General features: G+C 34.2%; 1 protein-coding gene across 1 annotated transcript; it reads left to right on the top strand.

Moving 5' to 3' along the window:
• Nucleotides 1–712: 712 nt before the first annotated feature.
• On the top strand, nt 713–20,813 carry LOC148860735 (putative folate-biopterin transporter 7). The gene is made up of 2 exons (XM_088941101.1): nt 713–1,070; nt 19,518–20,813. The coding sequence occupies exons 1-2, from the start codon at nt 821–823 to the stop codon at nt 20,540–20,542; spliced, it is 1,275 nt and encodes a 424-aa protein (XP_088797227.1). The 5' UTR covers nt 713–820; the 3' UTR covers nt 20,543–20,813.
• The last annotated feature ends 6,119 nt before the right edge of the window (nt 20,814–26,932 follow it).

Here is a 26,932-nt window from a genome sequence, read left to right as displayed (position 1 = left end):
AAGGCGTGATCCCGTGTAAGCATGGAATCCGGTGACGAGAATTTTGGGGTTATCATGTGGAGGCCGGTCAATATTATCCGAACTGATGCCCCTGGGTCCAACCTGTTACAAATGTCGAGGAGCCTGGTAACCGAGGTGATCTTAATGCAATCGTGCCCCTAAGTAAACTTGTCCCGAAGTGGACTCGCTTCCGAGGTGGGCCTGTCCCGAGATGGTTCGGTTAGCCGAGCTTGGCCCGTCACAGACTTGGGTACATTTGGGGTGAGCTGTTGTTCTGTTAGCTAGGTCGTGTCCACATGTCCCTCTATTATTAGGTCGGGCCAAATCACCCTACATCAAGTTTGAATGGGGGTTGCTTGATATTGGTTGAAGTGTTTGAATTAAGGCCATGTTTGGTTTGAAGGAAAAGGTGGAGAAAGGAAGGGAAAGTCAGGAAAACCTATACATGGTTTGTAAAGGTTTCCTTACCTTTCCCTACTTTTTCTTTCGGACCAAACACAACCTAAACGTCTTTTAGTGGATAAAATAATTAAATGATAAAATATTATAGGATATAGTAATCAATACAGTTTTAACTTCATCAGCCATAGAATAGATTAGTAGTTTTGGTAAAAAGTTTATTTCTTTTAACGTTATTCAATTTCTATTGCAATCCGAACGTGATATCATAATTTATATAAATTCAACTAACTGAGTCTCGATGAAAGAAACTAGAAATAATACCAAGGAAAGAAATTTCTTGCTCCGCTCTGCCCTCCACAGAAAGTGGTGGCTTCATTTCATCTTCTCAAAAGGGTCCTGATTCTTCGACTTTGGCGAAATGAGTTGGCCCGCAGGAAATCCACTCCGACCCTTGCTGGGATTCGGATACTGGGTGCAGGGTTTCCAATGCTTCCCATGGATGGGCGTGAGTTTCTTTCTCAAAGACAGCCTCAATGCCGCTCCCTCAACTCTTCAGCTGTTGCAGACCTTAGCAGATATTCCCAAGATCATAAAATGGTTCCACGGGATTGTTTCCGATGCAATTTACATCAGAGGCCAGCATAGAATCCCATACATTGCTATTGGAGGTAACTCAATTTAAAACCACCCACCTTCATCAGAGACCAGTACACAACTTATTAAAACCATTTTTCCCCATTTATTTTCTTATTTTTGCATGTTTTTTAGAGAATCAGAAATGTATTAGTTAATATAGAACTCAGGAGACACTTCAGAGTCCAACAGACAACTGGAAAACACCCAAGGAAAATAGGAGTCAAGCAACAAAGAGTCTAGTTAATTGAATCAGAAATTAACCAACCTAGTTTCACTGTTAGGGGCCCATGATCTTCTTGAGTTCCTCTTAGTCTATATATGTCTCTTTTGAAGCATTATTTAGATTCTAGCCGGCACATCTTTCCAAGGTATAAGGCTTCTACAGGAGCTAACTAGACTTAATTTTTTCTAGAGTAATTGCATTAGAAGAGATGGTCTAAGCTGTCTCTGTGATGCATGATGAAATAGGATAGTGTTGAAATGTTGAAACCACTTGTGGGGGTGGGAGGCGTTGGTGAGGAAAATAAAGTGAAAGAAACTTTCGGAAAAGAAAGTTATTTTCTCAGAGATGTTTGGTTGTCAATAGGAAGGGGACAAATTCCTTTTCCTTGTACAACAGTAGAAGCTAAGTTAGCTAAATTGTTACTGCTACCACCGATTTTGGAGAAGAATTACTTAGGGGGCGTTCTTATGTGGGGATCAGGTAAAGTTTATTTTCTTGGGTATCACTTACCCGGTGGGTAAATAACTTTCCCACCTAAGGGAAAAATTGGCAATTCTTGAATGGGACAAAAATACTCTAGTAATAATGGATTTTTATGGCTAAATGGTCATTGACTTATTTACATGAAAAATTAAATACATGAGTAAATACACTTACCCAGGTTAGGAAAAACTTACCTAGGTAACTATATTTACCCAGATAAATAACTTACCGAAAAACAAACGGGACCTTAATGTATTTCCGCAAGTTCTAAATATAGATATCGGCTGATATGCCAATTGGAACATATTGGCCTGTACCAAGCTACGCTTTTATATTTTTTAATCAAATCATACCCTAAAATACCCATTATAGGAACGTAAAGAATCGCCTAAAAAGACATAGGGAGATGCAGACGTATGATTAAATACTAAAAAAAGAATTGTAGCGGTTTCATTCACTTTGCATTCAACGTTCTTACAATATATTATTTCTCTTTCTAACTCAAAAACTTCTCGATAATGGCCTCATGCTCATGACAGGCCAACCACTCTCAAGCAAGTTGGTTATTATTTAAAGCTTATTGTTTCATTGGTTATTGGTTATGTATTTAAAACTCTCCACTATCAAGTCATTATACAGTTTCAATGAAGTGGTCAACACCACTAGCTTATTATTAATAATTTTTTAATTGCATGATCAAAACTGCAGACCTAACAATCAATTTTAAATAACAAAAATGATATATTCCTTCACTCTAAACCAACATCTTCAGCACCCTTCAATGTTCTTCCCGCTGTGTTTCTCCTTTTCTATATTTTTTATTTATTTTTTGTTAAAAATAACAGAAGAAATTAAAAATGGTTAAAGAAAGCAGTGCGGATTGGCCGGATATTAAATCATGCACATCGAGTTGGGCTACCTATCACAAGTAAACATGCTAGTATATTCACTATGGGCCATATCTGTATTTAACATTGGTGCGTGTATTCATTCATGATAGATAACCCAGCCCGGTGTGCATGATTTTATTTCTAGCTCATCTGGATGGGAAGAATGCACTTCTACTGCTATATATGCTGCTTTTTCAATGGCAACTTCCCCTCTCACATTTCTCAGATAATACACATCAGATAAGTCAGGTTTCTTTTCATAGCAATTTACTAGTCGGGACCCATGCAATGAAGGGGTTTTATTAAGAAAATTTGAGGAAGGTACTTTATTATTTCAATTAAAAAATGCTCATCTAAGTCCAATTCAAGCATTTTTTGGGTTATGTCTAGTTTATCAATCACAATGTAAGTTGCACTTTAATGAGTGGCTAATTTCCTGTGATCTAGATAAATCTATATTATTTTTCGTACCTTAATACTAGACATTTTTTTTATTTTTAAAGAATTATGGTTAGTAATTAATTGTTTTTGTATTATTTTTAGGTAAAAATATTTTTTTGTTCGTAATTATTTATGAATAAACTTGGTATTTAATGAAATTAATACATTACATCAACATTTTCTATTTTGAGTGCTAAGGGAAGGAAAGTATCTGCACCTTATTTCAAAATAGTATGGGAAGTTTTTATTAAGGTCAAAACATATATAATGAGGTTCATAGGATTGTTAGAAAACCCAAGGAGGTTTTTACAATTTTCCAACTTGTAAATAGAATTTAGGTTGGTTTTAAATTAATTAAACTATATTTAATGTTAATATTTTTATTATTTTTTCTTTTTATTAATCCTTATTCAATTTAATTAGTTATATTAGTTTTTTTATTTATCAATGGAATTTAAGTTCATTTTTCAAAATTAATTATAAAACTAATAATTGTTAGATAATTTTGTATTGATTGTATTAATTTTAAATGGATATTAGATTTTAATTTTATCTTATTAATTTTATTAATTTATTTGTTTTTTATTATATTAATAAAAATATTTTTATCAATAATAATAAAAAATCATTTTTATCTTGTTTAAGTAATTTAATAAATTATTTTTACTATGGTTAATTGATTTTTATTATCTCAAATGGAATACAAATGGATTATAATTTCTAAGATGTTGTGTTTAATGTTTACAACTCATCGTTGACTCAGACGGTTAAAGCATTTGAACCATCACTTGACCCTATTTCTAATTTTGGGTTCAACGTAGGTGGTTGAACCATTGACCCATTTGATCTAGCCATTGGGTCATGGGTTACTATATACAATGTATTGAAAACTTCTAGGGGTCTTTGTGCCTAATTGTCTGATTAGGGTGATATTTTTTATTTTGAGTAACTTTTCATGATCTTTGCAACCCACTATACAAAAAAAGAACTCATTTTGTGATTCAAATTTTAATTCCTGGCTCTTCTATTTATAAAAAGTTAAAAAACTAAAATAAAAAGTACAGATTGAACCTAAAATAATATATGCACACAAAAAATGTAATTATATTATATCATATTATAGATATATAGATGGATGATGTGTCATGGTTTGATTTGTCCAACCTGGTTGAACCATTGACTCGCGACCTAGAAGAAAAATCTATTCAACCTCCAAACTAATTTTTAAAACACTAGTTTTATTTGTTAATTGGTTTAAATAGCATTTATTCTAAAATATAAAAGATATTAACTTAAAAATTAATTATCTTTTAAATTGAAGCATATTATTTAGCCTAGCAATATATCATTGAATAACTCTATTTCAATATAAATATTTTTTATTGATAATTACAATTTAATAGAAATATATCTAATGTATATAAAATTATAGTTAAACTGAAATGGATATAGATATAGATAAAGTTAATAAATTTTAGGCAATTTAATGAAGTATTGAAGATGAGGATGAGAGAGAATTAATTGGTGGGTTATAGAAAGGATAGAGTTAATAGCATAATTAATGAGAAAAGATAATTAAGTGAGTTAATGAGAAAGAGGAGAGGGAGTTAATGGTGAGTTATTTAGCCCTCTTATTATTCCTCTTTTTTAGCCATCTTTCGTAGGTAAAGCCATTTTATGTTATTTTTCAACTTTCTATGAATTATAGTAACCATGATTCTTTGTTTGGAATTTTTTGGCATGGGTGTTGCAATTTTCTTTGGTGAAAAGATAGTTGAGACCACCTCATCTGATTAATGCCCCAGAAGGTTTGTATTTATTGCTTTTTTTTTTCCACGGGGCTTCATAATTAGGGGTGCTCATGGTCCCAACCAAACCAGACCTGTGAATTATGGTTTAAGAAATTTTTAGTCCAAACCAAACCATTTTAGTACAAAAACGAAACCAAATCAAATTGTTCTATTATAGTTTGGTCCAGTTTTTAATACAATTTGGGTTACTCTATAGGGTTAGTCTAATTAAAAAGCCCAAATAACACAAATATCTGCTTAAATAACAAATATTATTCAAATTGAAAATTGAAAATGTTAACAAATGCCACCTATTACTATTATATAAACTATATTTACACTTTCTCAAATATAAATAGCTCCTTGGGCATCAAATTACATGTTAAATATTGAAACAAACAAATAATAATGTATGAAATGTTAAACGCATGTTAGTTAATGTTGTTTGCAATTTGGTTTAGCTTCTAAAATTTTGAAAATTGGACCAAACCAAAAAAATTAGTTTGAGGAATTCTCATACCAAACCAAACCGTTTAAGGCTAGACCATAACAAACTGCCAATTTCATTTTGATTTAGTTTGATTTAGTGGTCTAGACCATATATTGAAAACCCCTACCCATATTCATTATTTCTTGAAGTTAATAGATGCTAATAAAGGTTTTCCATGTAAAATCAAGAATATCTCTTCTGAACCTTACTGGGTTTTGGTAGTGTTTTCAACTTGCTATTGACTCAACCAATTGTACCATGTGAACCATCACACAGCTATAATTCCGAGCCCCGTGTACACCCATGAATTTGTCAAAAATCGTTCAACCTTAGTAGTTGGAACGTTGACCTATTTGACCTAGTGACTAAGTCACGAGTCACACACTAAATGTGTATACAAACTTTTAGAAGTCATAACTTTGTGCTCCAACGTCCGATAAATAATACATTATTTATTGATAATATATATATATATATATATATATATATTCTAACAAGGCATGATCTAATCCATTAATCCATTCAACCTACACTAATTTACATGTAGTATGTGTCATGTCCTTATATTTAGCTTCAACACTACTTGCTACTAAAGTTTGTTTATTGCTCTTTCAAGTTACCAGATTTCCCACAAGGAAGGTACAATACCTTGTAACAGATCTCCTGTCAGAAACAGATCTAGCCCAATTAGCATTTGTGTACCCCTCTATCTCAAGAATACCCCCATTCTTATATAATAGTCCATAACCTGGAGATCCCTTCAAGTATCTAACAATCCTTAGAATTGCACAAACTGGCTCACCATACTCTCTACAAATGATATACTTGGCCAAGTAATAGTTAGTAGGTAGTTAAACTCACTCACCAACCTTTTATACCTCCTAGGATCTTCAAACTCTTCACCTGCATCAATATTTAACTTAACATTTGATTCCAAATGTATTTTAGCCGGTTTGGCACCTAGCAATCATGTCTCTTTGAGAGAATCAAGGATATACTTTCTTTGGTACAAGTTAATACCATGTCTTGATCTTGCAACTTCTATTCTCAAAAAATATTTCAACTTACCCACATGAGAAAAAAATTCCATGTAGTCAACACCATACAACTAAGAGTAACCTTTTGCTACAAATCAAGCCTTCAACTGATCCACCCTGCCACCTAGGAGATATTTTACTGTATACATTCACTTGCATATGATAACATGCTTACTAGGAGGGAGAGTGGTAAGCTCCTATGTGTTATTGTTTACAGGTGTAGATAATTTCTCTTCCATTGCTTAATTCCACCCTGAAGAGATAATGGCTTCCTGGACATTCTAGGAATGAACATAGAAGATAATAGAGATATAAACTGTCGGCAAGAAGTAGAAAGGTGAGCAACCAAAACATAATGGGAAATAGGATGAGAAGTATAAGTACGTTTAATTTTTCGCAATATAATGAAAAGATCAAGATTGGAAGGAGGAACAACTACTAGATCTATCAATGAGGAATGAACTAGAGGAGGAGCTAGTACCCTATGTGAGTACACACTTGCATAATTGGTGGTCTTTCAGTAGTAACGTGCACTTGAGAAGACGATGGCTGATACACAACAAGAATTGTAAGAATGGAGTCGTCAACTAGAATAGGAAGAGGAAACACAAGACGAGGATGGGGAACATTAGAACTAAAAGAGAAGAGGATAGATTTAAAAAAGTAACATCTGAACACACAAATGAACAACGAAAGCTAGGGTTGTAACATTTATACTCGTTTTAGGTTCTGCAATAGCTAAGAAAGATGCATTTTGTAGCATGTTCATCTAATTTGTCCAACCTAAGCCCTAAATTATGAACAAAATAGATATAACCAAAAACTCTAGGAGTAAGAGGGAATGAAGATAGAGTAGGAAACAAAACCAAGAAAGGTGACTGACTTCCAAGGATAGACATAAACATTCGATTGATCAGAAAACATGATGTAAGGACAACATCACTTCAAGTGTCGGTCTTCCATTCAGTGACACCATTCTATTGTGGGGTGTAAGAACAAGAAGTTTGATGAATTACACTGTGTTGTTCTATGTATTATTGAAATGGTGTTTAACAATATTCCTTTTCATTATCTGAATGAAGAATCTTAATATGGACACCAAATTGGGTACAAATTTCAGCATGGAATTTTTGAAATTAGAGAATAATTCACTTCTATCTTTCATAGGATAAAGCCACATCATCCTTGAATAATCATCAACAAAAATTACAAAGTACTTGTAACCATAGTACAACCCTAAACATCTGAATGAATTAATGAAAAAGGACTTAAAACATGACTATCAACCCTAGGACTAAAAGAGGTTCTATTATGTTTTCCAAACTAACACGACTCACAATCCAAAGAAGAAATATGACATAATGACAAAACAAGTATTTTTAGGGCCTTGAGAGACGGATAACCAAATTTACAATGCTACTGGATAGGAGTGGGAGAAGACTGAAGTGCTAATTTCAAACCACCACTATCAAGGTAATACAATCCACCTGCTTCATGGCCTCCACCAATCTTCATCTTCGTCTTGACATCTTGAATCATACAAGAGGAGGGGTAAAAATTTATAGAACATTTAAGATATTTAGTCAATCTAGTAATAGACATGTTAAAAGGAAATTTATGTACATATAAAATAGAGGATAAAGATAAAGATGTGGTCAATATCACCAACACCACAAATGGGAGAAGTAGAACCATTAGTGGGGGTAATTGCTTGGGATGTGGAAGACTGGGAAAGAGAAGACTACACACATGGAGTCCTAATCATATGATCAGAGATTCCAGAGTCAATAATCCAATGTGAAGGTTTAGATGCCAAGCAAGCCATACCTGAATGAACAAGAGTAATTATGTTCTACTGAGAGGATGTCTAAAGAAATTTCTCACACTCATCACGAGAGACACTCACCATTTCCTTCCTAAAAGCACTAGTAGATGTGGAGGGTGTTTGATCAACTTGTTGGTTTCAATAACTATGCCACCACCACTAGTCACAGCATAATTGGCCCAAGTATTGGGTGGATCATGGAAGCCATAACATGAGTTAATAGTATGTCCCTTTAATCCACAATATGTACACCTCCTAGGACCATTACTCCGTCCTCTACCATGACCTCCCCTCGAATCTCGACCTCCACCTTGAGCACCAGTACGGTTAAACATAGGACCACCTCGGTTCCCTGGAAAATCCACATCCACCTCCACCTCTATTTCCATGACCTCCCCCCCTCGCCACCACAAAAACAAACTTGTCTAAGAGGGTGGAATGCTCTGAGCATTCAATAAAAATCCTTAGGGACTAGGCAAACACCTCCTTAAGAGAGGGAAAAGTAGATATGCCTAGTATTTTTGCCCTAATAGGTTCATATTCAAATTTCAATCCCACTAAAAACCTTGTCAATTCAAGTTATTGTCGTCATAATTGCTAAATGTTAACATTTGAAATCATAGTGTGATACACATTAAGTTCATTGTGAAGGTTTCTAATACTAGCATAATACTCCTCTAGGCACTAATTTCTCAGCTTTAAGTTAAAATACATCTAATAAAGTTGGTATACTCTAGTGGTGTTATCTTGGTCAAAATAAAGTTTTTTAGCATGGTCCCAAATCTTCTCTATTGTATCCAAGAACATAAAATTCACACTAAATTTAGGCTAAGTGCTATTCCACAACCAAGTCATAATTTGTGCATCATCCTGTTCCCATTCACTATACTCCTAAGATTTAGATGAGGGTTTCTCCTTCTACACATGTTCCACCTTCTTCTTGGCTCTCAAAAACACTTCCACTTATTTATCCCATGGTACATAGTTCTCACCATTTAATTTGATAATGGTCATTTGTACATTTAGATAACTAGGGAAAATCATAACACCCATTTTTTATCATTACCCTCTTTGATTGTTGTCATTGTAAATAAAAATAAAATTAACCACAAAGAAATCACCCTTCACTATTCAGCACTCACTACACCACACACCACACCACAATTAAACAACTATTGATGAGACACTCACTATCATAGGATTCAACACCAAAAGCCCTACTATTGTCACACACATTCAGTCATAAATAGAAAAAAGTAGTCCCTATGCATACCTACCAATCAGCACTACCACATAGTTGAAATTCAATCCAAGAGAGGGAGAAAAACACCATGCTATCAACCGACTATAGAATTTTATTCACACCTGTCCACAAACCAGCCTTCTTCAAGTCATTGAGTAGAGGGTTTCTAGCAAAACACTAAGATGAACACCACAACAACAACTAGAGGCATAGTTACCTCCTAGAAGGAAAAACAACCAGTCCTTTTTGGCCTCTTATCGATCCTCCAATTGGTTGATGAGATATTTCAAAATCTCAAGTCTGAAATGGCAATCCAAGGAGAAAAGAGAGGAAGAAAATTGATTTCTAGTGCCCTGGATCCATGCTAATGGTTCAATTAACACTAGTTCAGTCCTAGGTCTGAAGTAAGAAAGAAAGAAAGAAGAAGAAGAGAAATAAGAGAGGAGAGAAAGAAAGGGTTCGGCCAGAGAGAACAGTCTCTCAATCTTAGTCGACCCACCTTTTATCCATAATTTGTGCATTAGAATACAAAAGAAAACTCTTTCCCTCATTAAGTATGGGACACACAACTTAAACACATACAAAATAGACAATTCACCTTTAATTAAATAACAAATGACTAAGCTACCCTTATACTACCAACTCTAACATAGGGAATTTGGTAGAGCTCAAGAGCAAGTAATACAAGGAGATGAGGAAGATGGTAGTGCTTCAAAAAGTTGTTTTAGGAATTGGGAGAGACATGACTGGAAAGAGGAGAGCAATGATAACATCTTGCTAGTGGTGGCGAGAAGTTTGGACAGGGAATTAGAAATCTTAAAAAGTGAGTCTAAGTACTTGGATAGGAGATTTTCCTATATCCATTAGAAATCTGACATGGTTGATAGAAAGTTAGATCTTCCAAAAGTTCATGACTTAAGCAGTGGGTCTGTAAAGCGTCAACAAATGGAATCAGGTATTCAGATCTAGGAAATAGGTGAAGGGTCGAGTAAGACCTTTTTCAAGAATAGCAGTACTAATTATGGTGGAGTAACTTCTTATAGTTGTGTTCTTGTTAAAAACTTTTTATCTATTTTTGTTTTTGTCTTGCTTAACAAACAAAGAACGTGTTTAGGATGGTAGTAGGGGATCTATTGGAGACACTTTTGATATTCAATTAAGGTGCTATATATTGCTCTCGATGTGTTTGGTTTTGGGTGGTGGCTGGCTAGCCCTAAACAGCTACAAGGGCCCATGAGGATTTGTAGTTGGAACTATCGAGAGGGTGGGTAGTCACCCCTTAGTAGTTTGAGGATTGAAGGACTTAGTTGCTAGGTGTAACCTAGATCTTATTGTTCTTAGCAAAACTAAGATTCCCCCTATTGGCTTTGTTGGTGGTTTGTTGGTTGTTTGGAAAGTGATTTTAATATCTCCATTTTTGTTAAGTGTCATTGAGGTATAATGCTTAGGCCCCATTTGTTTTTTGAGAAGCTACTTAACCAGGTAAATGCACTTACCCAAATAAGTGTTTCCTAGAATGACTTACCTGGGTAAGTATATTTACCCATGTTCTCCTCTTTCCCAGGTAAATAAGACAATGAATGTTTTAGCTATGAAAATCAATTATTTAAAAGGGGTAGTTCTGTCCCACACAAGTATAGGTAACTTTCTCATTAGGTGGGAAAGTTACTTACCCACCTAAGAAACGTGTATCATTTACTTGGGTAAGTGATACTCAGAGTAAATAAAATTTCCATGAATCCCACATAAATCTAAAGAAAGAACAAGGGTATCTTGATCTATGGGAACCAAAATCCCATTGACCAACTTTCCCCTCCCCCCTCTCAAAATCCAAAAAACAAATACCCCCTAGAGTTGATTCTCATCATGTGTCTATTCCTTGAATTTTGTTTTCTTTATATGGTGAATCCAATCATAGTAAATGTCAAGATTTCTAGACCCATGTGTATGACTATCTTGTGGGTTTGCATTATTTTATGATATTTATTGGAGACCTAAATGAATTTGGGAGGCTTGATGAAGATGGCCTTATGATGTAGTGGATTAAGTCAAGTTGAGTTCAAGTTACACTTGCTTTCATTAATTTGATTAGGGATTAGGATTGATAGCAAATGAGGAATAATAAGGGAAGATTTACTTGGCACAGATTTATCCAAGGGAATAGTCCTGTAACTAGAACATTGGAAAGAGTCTTAGTATTCCTAGATTATCTTGTGGTTTATCCTAATGCAAGTCTTGATCTATGACCAAAATGGGGCTCAAACCATCATGCCTTAATTTTTTATCTTTCACCTCAACTAATTAGCAATCCCAAGGCTTTTAGATTTTTCTAAATGTGGCTTTTGAGGCAAGATTGTAAGAAATTGATATTTGATGGGTAAAACTCTTTAGTTCGAGGCTATGCAACTTTTAGAATTGATAAGAAGTTGAGAAGTCTTTCGAGGAATTTGAGGAATTGGAATAAGGTTTACTTTTAGAAATTTAATGCTAAATTGGACAAATTTGAGAGAGAGATCGAGGAAATTGGAAAATGTACGACCGATCCTTCCCTAGTCCATGGTTTGTCTTGATTGGAGAATGAGCAATTGAAGTGTAAGGAATTATATTAGAGATAGATATCAAGACAAACCTAGACAAAGGTTGGTGATCAGAACACTTTGTTTTTTCATTCCTTTACTTCTATTCAAAAAAGGAAAAATTGAATTTATTGATTAAAATATAACAAAGGTTAGTGGGTTTCCAAACATCAAATCAGTCAACTCATTGTTAATTACTTTAAAGATCTATTTACTTCTCAAGGAACTTAGGGGATGGAGGAAGTTGTGGTCTTATTTAATCTTATTATTTCTAAATGAGAGAATAGGTGCCTTACCTAAATCCCTAAAGAAGAAGAAGTGAAAGATGTTTTGTTCAGTATAGGGAATATTAAAGCCCCTAGACTTGATGGGTTCCCAGCCTATGTGTTTAAGTTGTTTTGGGAAGAGATGAAATTTTCCTTGTCTCTTTTGTTCAAGATTCTTTTGTGTAATGATAGATTTTTTTAGGAAATTTAATTATACTCATATTACTCTCAGTCAAAAATAAAACTTGATTGCTCTCAAGTGAAAGATTTTTGGCCCATCAATTAATGTGATGTTGTGTATAAAGTAGTTTAAAAAAATTTAGCTAATAGGTTAAGGCCCCTCTTGGACAAATATATCCCTCCTTTCCAAAATGCTTTTGTTCCGGGTAGGCATATTATGGATAATATAGTCATAACTCATTAAACTTTGCATTATATGAACCATAATAAGAGGGGGACTGGTTTTGTGGCCATTAAGGTAGATATGCTTAAAGCTTATGATAGAATTGAGTGGAAGTATATAATCCATGTGATGAGAGCTCTTGATTTTCTGAACATTGGAGTGGTCTACTCTATTATTGTACCTCTTCTGTTTCTTTTTTGAATCTAGTGAGTGGTATGCCGAAAGGTCACCTTTATCCTTCTTAGGGACTTTGTCAAGGGGATCCTTATCTCCCTATATCTTTATTTTGGGCATGGAGGGCATATCTAAACTCCATCCTAGGGTTGAAGACCAATAATATGTTTGAGAGTGTGGTTGGCCAAATCCAATCTGAACAAACTGCAAACTACATTGAACTTTCCTCTACACATAGAACTTGCTCCTCTCCAAGTTTTGTGATCTCCAACTCTTTCTCCAAAGAAAATAAACTAGGAAACCATAATTCTATAGTACTTACATAAAAAAAAATTCTTGTACAACTTGTTTAAGAAAAATAAAAAAGTTAAATATAAACTATTAGGGCCATACCGTAGTGGTTAAGCTGCCACATTGTCATGGGGTTAGGTTTGGTAATGGAAGAAACATGTGCAGTGCCTAGGCCATATGTAGCTAGGACAAGCCTTTAGTGTTGTAAGGGTCAAAAGTCGACACATTAATGGTTCCACCAAGGTCAATGGAACTGGATCATGACCTCATTGTGCATGGTTGGGGCTCTATATTGGCTTTTGTTAGTCTACGGAAGGCGCTGCTTAAGTGCCAAAGGAGGATTGTGCCAATGACGTGCTAGGCAACCGTTGGTTCATGCAAACACTTCCATGCACTGTGGGAAATGGTGTAGCTCGATTAGCTTAGACACGAAACTGGCAAAGTGTAGGGACATGCTTGGGCAAGACCCACGTACAAAGCCTCCCCTTCATGTGCATTGTATAGTTTTGGTCCATGCACTATCCCCATGAGTGATTGTGTACCCATGAGGAATGTTGGTCTTGGAAGTGCCAAGGGTAGGCACACAAGGAGGTCGATCACCCCTCCTCAAAGAGTATGTTAACCTTTTGATGGTCTGCTAGAAGGATACAAAAATTTTTTGGAAAATCATACTGACAATATTTATGATAATGTTACTCAACAGAAGCCCACAAAGTGTAGGTAACACTAAGCCTGCGCTAGGCCATGACAGGCTCCCCCACTCAATCCGTTGCCGTCTCGACAATGTCTCCTTTATGGTTGGGTGTCTGTGCCCCCCCCCCCCTCATCCATGTGTGCTCCAATTAGCTACACCTTTTCGTAGTCAGGGCTTCCTCAACCCGGGTCTCACCTATGCTGGTGTCCATGTAAGGGCATGGAACCATTTCACCATGCCGACCTGCCTGGACTTCACCCATTATGTTTATGCTACTTAAACCGTGCAATGACTATGCCCTCTATGTGTGTGTGTGTGTGTGTGTTGCTTCGCGGAGGTCGGGCCCATGTTCTCTTTACCTCAAGGCTCGACCTACTTCTTTGTAACTTTTTAGTGGTGCTACCAAACATGTAGTGGTAGGTCTTTACCTATTGATGGTGTCACTTCCTAGGAAACAGATTCACCATGCTAGCCTACAAACTTCCCCTCACTGTGTTCGGGTTACTCAAACCTAACCAGGGCTTATGCATTGTGGGCCCTCAAAACTACACTTCATTTCACCAATTCAAGCTACCTTCTTCGCTTCAAGGGGGTCCCAATATTTTCTACCTCAAGGATCTGATCGCATTGTGTGTTGAGTGATGAAAACTTTTACCCATGATGTTGTCGAACATGCACCCGCCTATGTGATGTGTGTTGTTCTTGCGAATGTTCTGCTTGTGTATTCTGAGCATGTCCTCCGATGCATGATCCAGTGCCATGTCACCATGCTCCAATGTCTAGTGTATCCACATTCCTATCATTCCAATATTGTGGCTTCAACCTATAACCCTTTTGTGTAAATGCAGCCACCTCAGTGATATTCCTTAAGGAACCATTGACACCAACTAATTCTAGACTATTTTCCTCACCATAATAGTTCCTCTAACAATATATGGAACAATGGTTCATTCATCATGAAACCATGATGTACATGCACCACCCACACCTCACCAAAATGAACAGTAACTAACGTTCTTGAAGAAGCATGGCACTCTCCCTCTCAAACCACCACAATATGACCTCTCGATGATGGCCAATGTGTCTACCCCCTTATGAGCACTTCTTTGGGGTAATTGGAATGGGGACACGATATATGGCCTCTTTCCAGGCTTGATGCTTTTTTCTTGTTCAACCCTGTTGAATAGGCATGTCGAGGGACCGCACACCATGACGTATCTACTTGTTGTGATGATTGTTCCAGATTGGATGGGTTATTGCTCTAGTACCAACTTTCAAGAGGTTAGGTTTGGCAATGGAAGAAACATGTGCAACATCCAGGCCATGTGCGACCAAGACAAGCCTTTTGTGTTGTAAGGGTCATGTGTTGACCCATTAATTGTTGCGCCATATCCTAGAGTCGCCCAATCTCCTTAGCTACATCAACAAGCTAACGTGTCACACATCAAAGTTAGTTGATGTACCAGCAGGAAAAAACCTTGGACAAGAGTGGGGCACGCAACATCTCTACCTCACCAATAAGTATCCCTACTAAGGAATGTGGGATTATCCAAAGACCTTGATGGTTGGTCTCCTCATCCAAACGCTAAGCATCCCCGCAAGAAATGTGACCAAGTGCACCATAGCACTTGGATATTTAAAGGTATGCCTATCGATGTAATCTTTTCTCTTTAACCTTTCAACTCTCTAACTTCCCTTTGCTTTCTTACTTTCCTGCCTGGCCCAAACCAGTTTTCTCTCAACAACTCAGCTTAGCCAACCTCTTCAAAATTTTGATTTGTCTTTGAAATAGTGAGTCCATTTCTCCATGGAAAAGACACTCTATAGATGTTGGAACCAAAAGGATTGGGAAAGGGAAGGTGTTAGTTATCCCTCTCTCCAAGTTACTGTAACAGCCTAATATAAGAATGGTTTAGGTTCAATTTTTAACAAAAACTAATAGTAGAGAAATTGCTAAAAATTCTTGTAATTTGGAAATATGCTTCTAAAATATCCTATAACTAATTTAAGGTGATGTTATTGGGTCTAAGGTACTAATTTCCCTAATACCCTCACCTCTTAACCTCTTTATCTTAATCTGGAAGAAGTTGAGTATGTAGCTTCTCCAATGTTTTGAAACTTCAAACAATCCAGACTAATCTAAAAAACAAGAATCACAAATTTGAGCTAAATAATGGAGTAAGAGGCTTACTTATTATGTCTAACCTTGGTAAGAGTTTTCCAGCAATTGAAACAAGTGAGAATGATGCTTGAACGAGCTATGGAGCTTTTGGTTGCAAATCTTCAGTCTAAAGAACAAGGGGCAGATTTGAAGTTTAAGGTTCAAGTGCTTGGGGATTTCTATCAAATGAGGTCTCTTCAGAGCCTAAAGATTCTTCTAGAATCTCTCCTTTATTGCTTGCCCCTTTCTTGGGATTAAGCTTAGTCTTTATTTATAGGGAAAGGAAGGAAAGCTAGGTCTAAATCTCATCCAATCATAGAAAAGGGTTCAAGAAAGCTTTTTTCTTGAAAAAGTTTAAAGATTTACAATGAAAATAGTTTACAATCAAACTTTCTTTCTTGTTGCAATGATTCTCCTGATTTTGGGGTTGATTTTCATGCATTTTGTATGTCTAATGGGATTTTGCCGTGTGCTTGCCTATGCATTCTCGTACTTGGGGATTCTAGGGCATAAAACATAAATTTGTCTCACTAATGAATGCTATCTTATCTTTGCTTAAGTTTAAGTGGGGGCTTTATTTGAGTATTTGTGTTTTTAAGTCTATTAGGATTAATTTTATTTGTCCAAGTGTTTGAACAGGTTAAGTATGTATCTAACATCATCTATTACACTTTTGAGGTCTTAGGTTAGGAAAAATAAAGTAACAATTTAATCTGGCATACGTCAAAATGGAATTATTTTAGTTTAACAGTCAGACGGGTGAATTGGTCAAATAAGGTTGATGTTCTAGGTTTATTGGGTCTCAGAACTTAGTTTTAAGGTCTAATTGGTCAAATAAGTATGGAATGATAGACATATATGGGTGATAATCTTTAATAAACAAGATTGGTTGAAACGATCTTTGTTTAGTCATAGGTCAAATGAAGGAATTTTGGAATGAAATTTGGTGGTTGGATGTTTTTGGACATCCTGAATCTTACGGAACTGATTGATATTTGATTGGAGGTTTGGATTAAAAGATTCAGTTTGGATATAGGATTTTAGCTTGTGGCTCACCAATCAATGAAGAGGCTTGAAATAGAACCACATTTATTTAATGGTCAAATGGATGAATTAGGTCATGAAATTTGATATACAAGGTTTGCTAGGTCTTTAAAAATAGTGGTGATGTTTGATTGGTCAAATATGGCATGGATGGTGGAGATCTATAAATGGTATACTCTAATTAACGAGAGAATTGTGGATTAAGAATAGGTGAGTAGGCATTTTTGAATGTTTTGAATCTGATGGAAAAAATGGATTTAGGACTAAAGATGTGGATTAAATGATCTAGTTCATATCATGGTCTTAAGTTATGATTTATCAATTGACAAGAAGGTCTGAAATGGAATCTTGCTTATTTAACAATTAAATGAATGAATTAAGTCATGAAATTTGGGTGCTTAGGCATGATGATGAGGTTTGATTGGTCAAATAAGAGGCTTGGATGATAGACATCTATGACTTATGTGTTCTAGTTAATGAGATGAGAATCTTAGCTTGACGATGGGTCATACAAGAGAATTTTGGAATGAAATTTGGTGTATAGGTGTGAATGAATATGAGGGCTTGGGTGTAAGGTTCATATTTGAGAAATGATTTGTTGAACATAATTGTCTACCTCTATTCATTTTGAGTCAATGAATGTGTTGTCTTTGAATTTATGGGGTCAAGGTTTGAACATTGAGTATATAGGTACTATCAGAGAGGAAATTCACATGATAAACAATTAATCTTTGGAGTTTGGACACAAAATTTAGCCTATAACTAAGTTATAGCTTCCTAAGACTAGGGATCATGTTTAATTGCAGTCTCAAATGTTGATCTTAGTGTCCTTGTTAATTGAGGTTTAGTTTATTAGTTAATTGATTCTGTATGGATTGCACTGAAATAAGTCTCAAGTTGATTTGGTTATGTTTTCTAGTATTGGGGTCTTCAAAGGGGGTATGGTGAGGAACCAAGAAAAACTAGTTGCTAACAGCTAGGTCAAATCAACTATACTAGTTTTAGCCGATTTGATCATCATATCTTCAAATTTTATCAAGTTTAGTATGAACTGAACCTAGTGCTCTAAGACAATAATTGGAAGAGTCAGAAACTTGATTTGAAACCTGAGTTTAAAACTAATCACACCTGATACGGAGTCCATAATATGCAGCTTCTAGAGTGGTTTTTAATAATTATTTTTTTGAATATATTGTACAATGTTTATTTATTTTTATTTTTTATAATCTTTTAAAATAAAAAATAAATATTAATTATTTAAATAAGAAATAATTATTAATTATAGTTTTAGTTAAAAGTTGTGGCAATGCATGTTGATGGTTGGATAGGATAATTAGGTTTTTCCCATCCCTTGAAACTTGAGAATTATAATTTATAAATTATAGTTAGAAGTTGTGGCAATGCATCTTAATGAAATTATAATTGACTACAATGTATTTCTTTATAAAACCACTAAAATATATTAATTTAATGTATGTATACCTCATTGAGTCCCTATACTCATTGGTGGATTCTTATATTTAGTGTTATTGATACACCTGTGTATCTAAGGCATATCTCGATACACCTCTTAAAATTTCCTTTCCAATACTTTGAACCTTGGTTCAAACTCAAAGACTTGTAGCAGCGGCGAAACCTCCCCACCTCAGGTCCCTTCCTCTATTCCCTAGGAATATCGCAAGTTTTGGAGGAAAAAAAAATTAAAAACTATTGTTATACCACTTCATCATCATCATCATCAACATCATCATCATCATCATCATCTAAGCCTTGTACATGGTGTGCTATACAAATCATGTACGTTCCGTCATTCCATTCCATTCAGCGCCATATCTATTGTTAAATTATGGGTACTTGATTAAGTTTTTTTTTTTTTTTTTTTTTTTTTTACTTCAACTTGTAACCGATCACATTTACCTAACTAGTGCTATAAATTGTCTTCTACACACAGGACAAACCTATATAGTTTTACCAATCCATCTAACATTTGCATTCTGCCACACTCATTTTTTGAACTATCATTAGGAGATGCTTATATGAGAGATCTGGTCATTCATCAATACCATGATGTAGAGGAAGGAAGTATTCTTTAAAGTTGCAAATGGAATGGATAGAGTAAGATATGCCTTGATCCAAATTCGAGTTTTATAGTATTTGAACCTATGACTTTGTTAAACATGCAACATTCAAAATAACTTTGTTAATAAATGTTTATATTAGATATAAGCACAAATGTAAATCCGTATTGGATTTGAACTAGGTAAATCCGTATTCAATCTAATTATAAATGGATTGAATCGGGATCACCCTTATTGGATTGGTAACCATTTGCAGCCCTAATAATCCTATTTCACTTTCTTCTCCAAATTCAAACATAGCTTTACCCAAACAAATCTGTGATTATTAATTTCATCATAATATATAACTTCATTCATTTTGCTAGTACAGTTCTTTTGCAGGCAATTTCATGGCTATCTATAGCTTGCTATCCCTCATCAGGCATATCAATCTTCACCATTACTCTCCTTTTATGCGTCAGCAACCTTGGTGCATCAATTGTTGAAGTTGTTCATGAAGCCCTTGTTACTGAGGTTGGAAGACAAATGTCACAGTCATCACCATCTAATGGACTTCAGTCATTTGTCATAGTGGCTAGTTCTGTGGGTGGAGCCTTTGGTAACTTCCTTAGCATCAGAGGTATCAAACACTACTCCCCTAAAAGGATGTTCGTTGCATTTGGCCTCCTTTTATCTGTTCAGCTCCTCACAACATTCACTGTCCATGAATCCTCACTTGACCTCCCCAAGAGTGCACCTGATTCTGGTATCCAAGAAAAATTCTTAGAGTTATCAATTGCATTGTGTGAACCCAAGATTTTATATGCAATTGCATGGTATGCAACATCATATGCCATTGTTCCAAGCTTCAAAGGCACCATGTTTTTCCACCAAACACAGCATTTAAAGCTTGACCCATCGGTGTTGGTATACTCTAGTCTGTTTGGAGAAGCAGCTACTCTTCTATGGAGCATAACATATAGTTATAATCAACGATTGCAGTCAGTACCACCAGGAGAACTAATTTCAATTGTTCAGGTCATAATGGCTTTATTCAAGTTCTCTAATGTGTTGTTCGTGAATGGGTTCTATAAGAAAATAGGCATAGAGGATTCATTGTATGTGGTTATCTTCTTAGGGTTGTCAGATGTCCTATCCGGCTTCCGGTGGCTTCCATTTAGTATCATCTTGACAAAGCTCTGCCCACAAGGTTGTGAGGGATCTCTTATGGCCTTTGTCATGTCTTCTATCGAACTTGCTTACTTCATCTGCCGGACCCTTGGCATTGCACTCATGATACTCCTTGGCATCTCAGAGAATGACTTCTCAAATCTACCGGAGGCCATTCTGATACAAGTCATCTTTACACTGCTACCTTTGTGTTGGAGTTCATGCATTCTGATTGGTGTTTCATAGAATGATCACTTCTCAGAGTTACCAAAGGCATTGCACTTATGGAGTTGAAGATGAACCTCAAGGTCTATAAAACAATGCTGTCTTACTTCCTGATTGGTATTTCATAGATTATTTAAATATTTCTCTCTAACAATAGTAGAAGTGCAAATGTGTTGTACATGGAAAATTGAGCTAATGTCAACGATGATAACAACAATTTCCATGTCCATATCAGAACCTATGTATTATACGATAAAAATTTTTTATATAAAACATAAAATATATATAAGTTTGTAGGCCTGATTTGCCTTGGTTTTGCCCCTTATAGTAGGTGCTAAGCGCAACCAAGCTGGCCTAGCCCGCCAGACCATATCCCATAGTCACCCCATGTATATGACAAGTATTTAGTAATATCAACCACTTTTAATCAATCTAAACTAAATCAATATATAAATTAAATTAACCATTTATAGGTATAATTAATCTGTGTTTTTTACTTTAATATAAACTAAAGTAGCATAGGTAATTGAGCTATATTAAGTAAATTGACATATCTAATAATCTAGCAGAGGCCCATGCAATGCATGGGCTTTGTTACACAAAATCCAAGTTGAAGGACCCTTGTGACAATTTTAATTGGGCAAAGCCAAATTGATTCCTACCCAAGCATTATTTTTGGTTTATGTATTGTCAGATAAGCTTGTATTAATTTTTCTATTAGTGCTTATTAATTTTTACAATGGTTAGATAAACTATTGTTAATTATTTATTATTCTAAATTGAATTTAAATGAACTTTCATTTGTATTAATTTTTGCTAGAGAATTTTTTATTCTTTGCTAACTTAAAACATCTAAAGAAATATTATGCATATGTAGTTACTAATTAACTTGTTTGAGTATTATTTATTAACAGTTTTTTTATTTTTCTTAATTTATCTTAGTATTATTTTATTGTGATTAATTTTATGTGTTGGTATTATATATTAATTATTTTTTTTTTTACTTCTACTACATATTTATTTTTTTATTAATTTTATATATTGACATGGTGGAATTTAGGAATGTCAAAGGAGATGAGTTTAGGGTGAGGACCATACTAACCATCATCGTCCCCAGTTTCAAAATAAGTCCACCTCCATCTCCAATGGAGATAGGTTCCACATTGAGGACCTGAATCCCTTTTTTTTTAATTAAAAGCTTGCTTTAGGAAAAGGATTTGCTTAAAATAGAGACAAGTTCAGTAATCTAAATTGGTTTGTACTTAACTATCGTCATTATTCACCAAGATAAGATAGAAATTTGTCTAATATATGCAGTGAAATTTTTATAATTATACAAAATTATTTTCAAAATTTATCTAATTTGTCCCGTCATTCCCTTTCAGGATAAGGACTTCATTCCCCATCCTCAAGCACCTATCCCAATAATTCCCTATCCCCCATCCTTGTCCCCGCCAAAGTAGTCTCCATCCTTGACCCAATCAAGTTAGGGAAGCTATATATCCAATAATCATCCCAATTAACTAAGTTAAGCTGTGTTACCAAGTAAGTTTAATTTGACTAAGCAAATTTATTTAATTAAATTAGATTTATCATGTTAGGTCAATTAAGTTAAATTTAATAAATTAACTAATTTATCTAATTAAATTATATTAAGTAAATTAGGTCAACTTAATAAATAACTATTTTTTGGTGCAATATATTTATTTTAAAATAATAATGGATGAGAGAGGGGAGAAGAAGAGATAAAATGGATTGATGTGATGAGAGAAATAGAGATTTATATATACATATACATATACATACATACATGCATACATATATATTGGACTAAAATTACCCTCTACTTCTTTGTTTGAGAAAGGGTATAAAAGCCATTTTATTACATCTTCAATGTCATCTTTAATGGCTGCTAAAATACCCACAATTTTGTATTTAGTCCATCTCTAATGGTAATGTTGAAAATGTAATTTCAATTATTACTTTTCACCTCATTTAATCTCTCTCATTAAGTCTTATATACTTAAATTATTAACTCCCATTTTCTATTACTAAATTAGATCTATGTCAATATTTTTTAACAATATAAATCCATATATTTTAAAACTAACTCAAAAACAAAACCATTTTTAATCCGAGAGGTGGCTAAGAAATTCAACCATATGAATCAAATTGATCAACCAACAAAGTCATAGTAAGTTAATAAAATTTTTCAAATACAAATAAATATAGAAACTTACAAAAAAATGTAAAAAAAAACATGCACATTTATGGTAATTTTATTAATCAAATTAAAAAAGATACGCATAATAAACAAGAATTATTTTTATTGGTAATGAAAATGAAATACATAATTCAAAACTAACCAAAAATGAAATTATTTTACTGTTTGGCAAAGATCAATAATTCAAATTTTGGGTCAAGCATGTTAACCTTTAATTTCATAAATAAATAATAAAAGTTAATAAAATATAAAAAAACAAAAACGAAAAAATACATAAATTTTTCTAAAAAAAACATTTAGGCACATGTATAATATCATATATTTATCATATTAAATTAAAGGTAAGTGTGACATATTGGAATTATTTTTGCACGCAAAAATACAAAAAAAAACTTATAGAAAAATTGAATACATCTATAATTCTATATTTATAGTACTATTAAAAACATTTAGGCACATGTATAATATCATATATTTATCATATTAAACAAAAAGTAAGTATGACATATTAGAATTATTTTTACACGCAAAAATACAAAAAAAAAACTTATAGAAAAAATTGAATACATCTATAATTCTATATTTATAGTACTATTAAAAAATATAAATAAGATTATGGAACTTTCTTTTGACTAAAATACTCATTTTTTAATTTAGTCTCTATTTAATTATGAGGTTTAAATTGTAAATTGAACTACTACTTTTCACCCCGTTCAATTCCCCTTATTTAAATCTTACATTTTTTTGATAAATGAATAAAAAATGTACACAAAAAAGATTAAATATTACAAAAAGAAGAATCTAGCCAAGCAAACAGGCCAATCAATGATACTTCAAACTTCACAACTAGATCCGATTATCACATATTTGGATGTGGTGTTTATGTAATCATATTTGGATTTTCAATCCACATCCAATTAATAATAAAAAAAATAAATATATATGTATATATAAACAAAAAATAAAAATACATAAAATTTATAAAAAAAATAGATATATTATTACTATCATTATCATCATCTAGAATTGCCATGTGCAAAGCACGTGCACACATACTAGTTTATTAAAAATAATTAATGGAAGAGTGAGAGGGGGAGTGGGAGAAAAATAAATGAGAGGATGTGTGTAATGACATGGAGAGAGAAAGTAATAGTAAAAATTGATAGGTTAAATTAACAGAGTGTTTTGGGAGAAGACATGAGGTTTAATTCAAAGCAATAATTTAGGAAATGGAGATACTTTAGGAGAGAAATTTTAATAATACTTTTAGGTAATTGCAAAGTGGGTAAGCTAAAAGTGATTGCCAGCATCATTCAATAAGGAAGTTTAAACGACTTTGAAATCATGTCAATGCCACAAGTTTTAGAGATGGCCAAATTAAGCACCTTTTTTTGGCAGCTTTTCAAATAAACAAAAAAAAACACTAAATTTCCATAATACCAATTGATTGTGATGCAGTTGGTAATTGGAACCAATATTGTTTCCTGAGGGTGTGTGTGTGTGTGTGTGTGTGTGTTTGTGTTTTGAGAAAACAACTACTACATTAGCATGTCATTTTTTTAGAAAATGTTTTTCTTCTTTTTATTTTGGCACCATTATTGTTGTTGCCATATAGGTGTTCTTCAATTTCTTGTCAGCATATTGTTGCTAACAACAATAAAAAAACAAGAATACACCAAAAAAGGTGTTTTCTCATATCACACATTTTCCCAATTTCCAGTGCATGATCTAAGAAAGCGTTTTTTTAGAAAAACACATGACCAAACATCATGTGTTGCCTAGAAAAACAGATTTTAGCCGCAGCACTAATGTGGTGTCATTTTTCAAAGAAACGATATTAGTTCCAAACACCAACAAGGAGTCTGGATCTATCCTTCATAGAGTGCTCCTTACACCAGCCTCACAATACATCCTAACCACATATCGAACATCTCCCATACCTGTGTGTTGTTATTCATAGGGAGATATTTCCAATACATGATGGGATGTGCTGTGAGGTTAGTGTGAAGTGTTTTCTATGTGGAGCAAATTCTGATTTTTTGGTAAGTTCTTGTTGCCACCAAGGTTGGGGGGTTTGGACATAAGGAATGGGCTACCACCCGTTTTCTAGTCCCATGAAGCAAAAAGAAAAAAAGAAGACCAAAAAGTGAAAAAGAAAATCTATACTATTACATAATGTAATCTTTGTGAGCATATAGACCTAATAGCCAAAGAAATGAAGATGAGGAAAGTGAGTTTCCTCAACCTATGAACCACTCAAAACTGGCCACATCATTAATCCATATGGCTTATTTTGGAAAGAGTACAAATACAAATATGTACAGTATAAATACACACAAAATAATACAAAATACAAGGTTTTGCACTCTACTTATTTGTGTTTGTACTCCTTCCAAACTGAGCCTATGGTACAAATGGGAAGGTCATCTAGAGAAGAAGCCCAATTTGTCCAATAGGAAGAATTGTTTCCACTTTTCTTTCAACAAGAACAAAAGAAAAGAAAAGATTTATTGGTTCATCCATTGTATTAATTGTTTTACCAAATAGAGACAATTCACTATGAGGGTAGACAAAAAAGATTCGAAGTTATTCATAAAGATAATGAAAATCACCCTACTAATCAGTTCACAAATCAGGGTCGCAAGAAAGCAGCCTCATCCATCTTCCAATAATTTAGAAATCTTAGAGACACCCAAAAATGTCTTGTTTATCTTTTTTTTTCTTTGGTAAACATTGGGAACGCCAAGGCCTAACAAAGGCTCAACCCAGCAGATCCTCCAACCTAATTTACTCAATCACCAGTCTAGAAGTGCAAAAGAGTCAAGTTAGGATGATCCTCAAACCCAAGGTTTGCAAGAAGCATGTTGGCTTCTCGGAAAGTGTGTTCGAAGATAAAGTTTCTCTGCTCACATGTTGTAGGGCTTCCAAACATTTTTCCAGCTGATCCAAGAAAGTTTCCTTTTCTCTATTCCATCCCCTTAAAATATATTGCCATAAATTTTCTTTAGGGTTGACTCTGGTAATGGAAAGTAGGACATTTGAAAGAATGGCATAGCACTTGCAATTGATTTAATTAGCATAAATTTGTTCACTTTGGACATGGTGTTAGCTTTCCTACCCTTAATTCTATTTTTCATTTTTTGACTAATAGTTTAGGAAACACTCCTTAATTCTTCTTCTAGCAATGATGGGAGCCCCTAGGTATTTTTACTTTTTAGAGGCTTTAGGAATTTTTAATTTCCTTGAGATAACCCTCTAGAGTCTGGAAGGGAGATTGCTAGAGAAGAAAACTTCAGATTTATTAAAATTAACTTTTTGTCCCAAGGCTTTCTCATATTGGTCTAAAATTTCCAAGATCTCATTTTGTCCATCCAGTGTAGCCCTATAATAAACCATGAAATCATCTACAAAGTGGATAATAGGGATTTGAGGGCCATTTTTACCAAAGGAGAAGTCTAGATCTGTCTTCCTATCTTCCATTCATTTATTTAACTTCCTTGATAAGCATTCAACACACAGGATAAAGATGAAGGGTGAGAGGGGGTTACCCTATCTGAGACCTTTACGTGCCTCAAATTTTAGTCCCAGGATACCAATGACAATCAACTTGTATGTCATTGTGGATATGCACTACATCACCCAATTTATCCAAGTTTCACTAAAGTGTAATTTTTTTATACAATTTTCAATGAAATTCCATTCAAGCCTATCACAGGCTTTCTCCATGTCTATTTTACACCCCATCTAGGCTTTCTTACCCTTTTTCTTTCTCACTCTATTAAATATTTCATGCTTTATGAAGATGTTATCATTGATTTGCCTGTTAGAGACGAAAGTGCTTTGCTAAGGAGAGATGATCTTCACTAGAATCCTTGCGATGATTTTGTATGACACATTGCATAGGCTTATGGGCCAATAGTGGTCTGTTGTACATTCAAGGTTTTCCATTTTGGGTATCAAAGTGATTAGAGTTTGATTCATTTATTTGCTCATTCTACCACTATGGAAAAAATATTTGACCATCTATGATACACTATCTTTAATTATATGCCAAAATTTCTTATAAAAGATGGCTTGAAGTCTGTTTGGTCCAAGAGCCTTCAAATCTGTGTAATTAAGGGCCTCCCATATCTCACTAAGTTTTTCATTTGATTTATTATACTGCTCATCGTCTTCCTTCAAACTAA

Source organism: Nelumbo lutea, chromosome 4, assembly GCF_056320005.1.
Source record: "Nelumbo lutea isolate HS-2025 chromosome 4, American lotus-T2T, whole genome shotgun sequence".
Lineage (NCBI taxonomy): Eukaryota > Viridiplantae > Streptophyta > Magnoliopsida > Proteales > Nelumbonaceae > Nelumbo > Nelumbo lutea.
Note: the sequence above shows the minus strand (reverse complement) of the source record. Positions and strands in the feature narration are given on the sequence as shown.

Excerpts from the sequence above, each read along its gene's own strand:
- LOC148860735 (XM_088941101.1), top strand. The coding sequence starts at position 821 with ATGAGTTGGCCCGCAGGAAATCCACTCCGACCCTTGCTGGGATTCGGA. Across the intron at positions 1,071-19,517 it reads CCCATACATTGCTATTGGAG|TTCTTTTGCAGGCAATTTCA; the intron begins GTAACTCAATTT and ends TTGCTAGTACAG.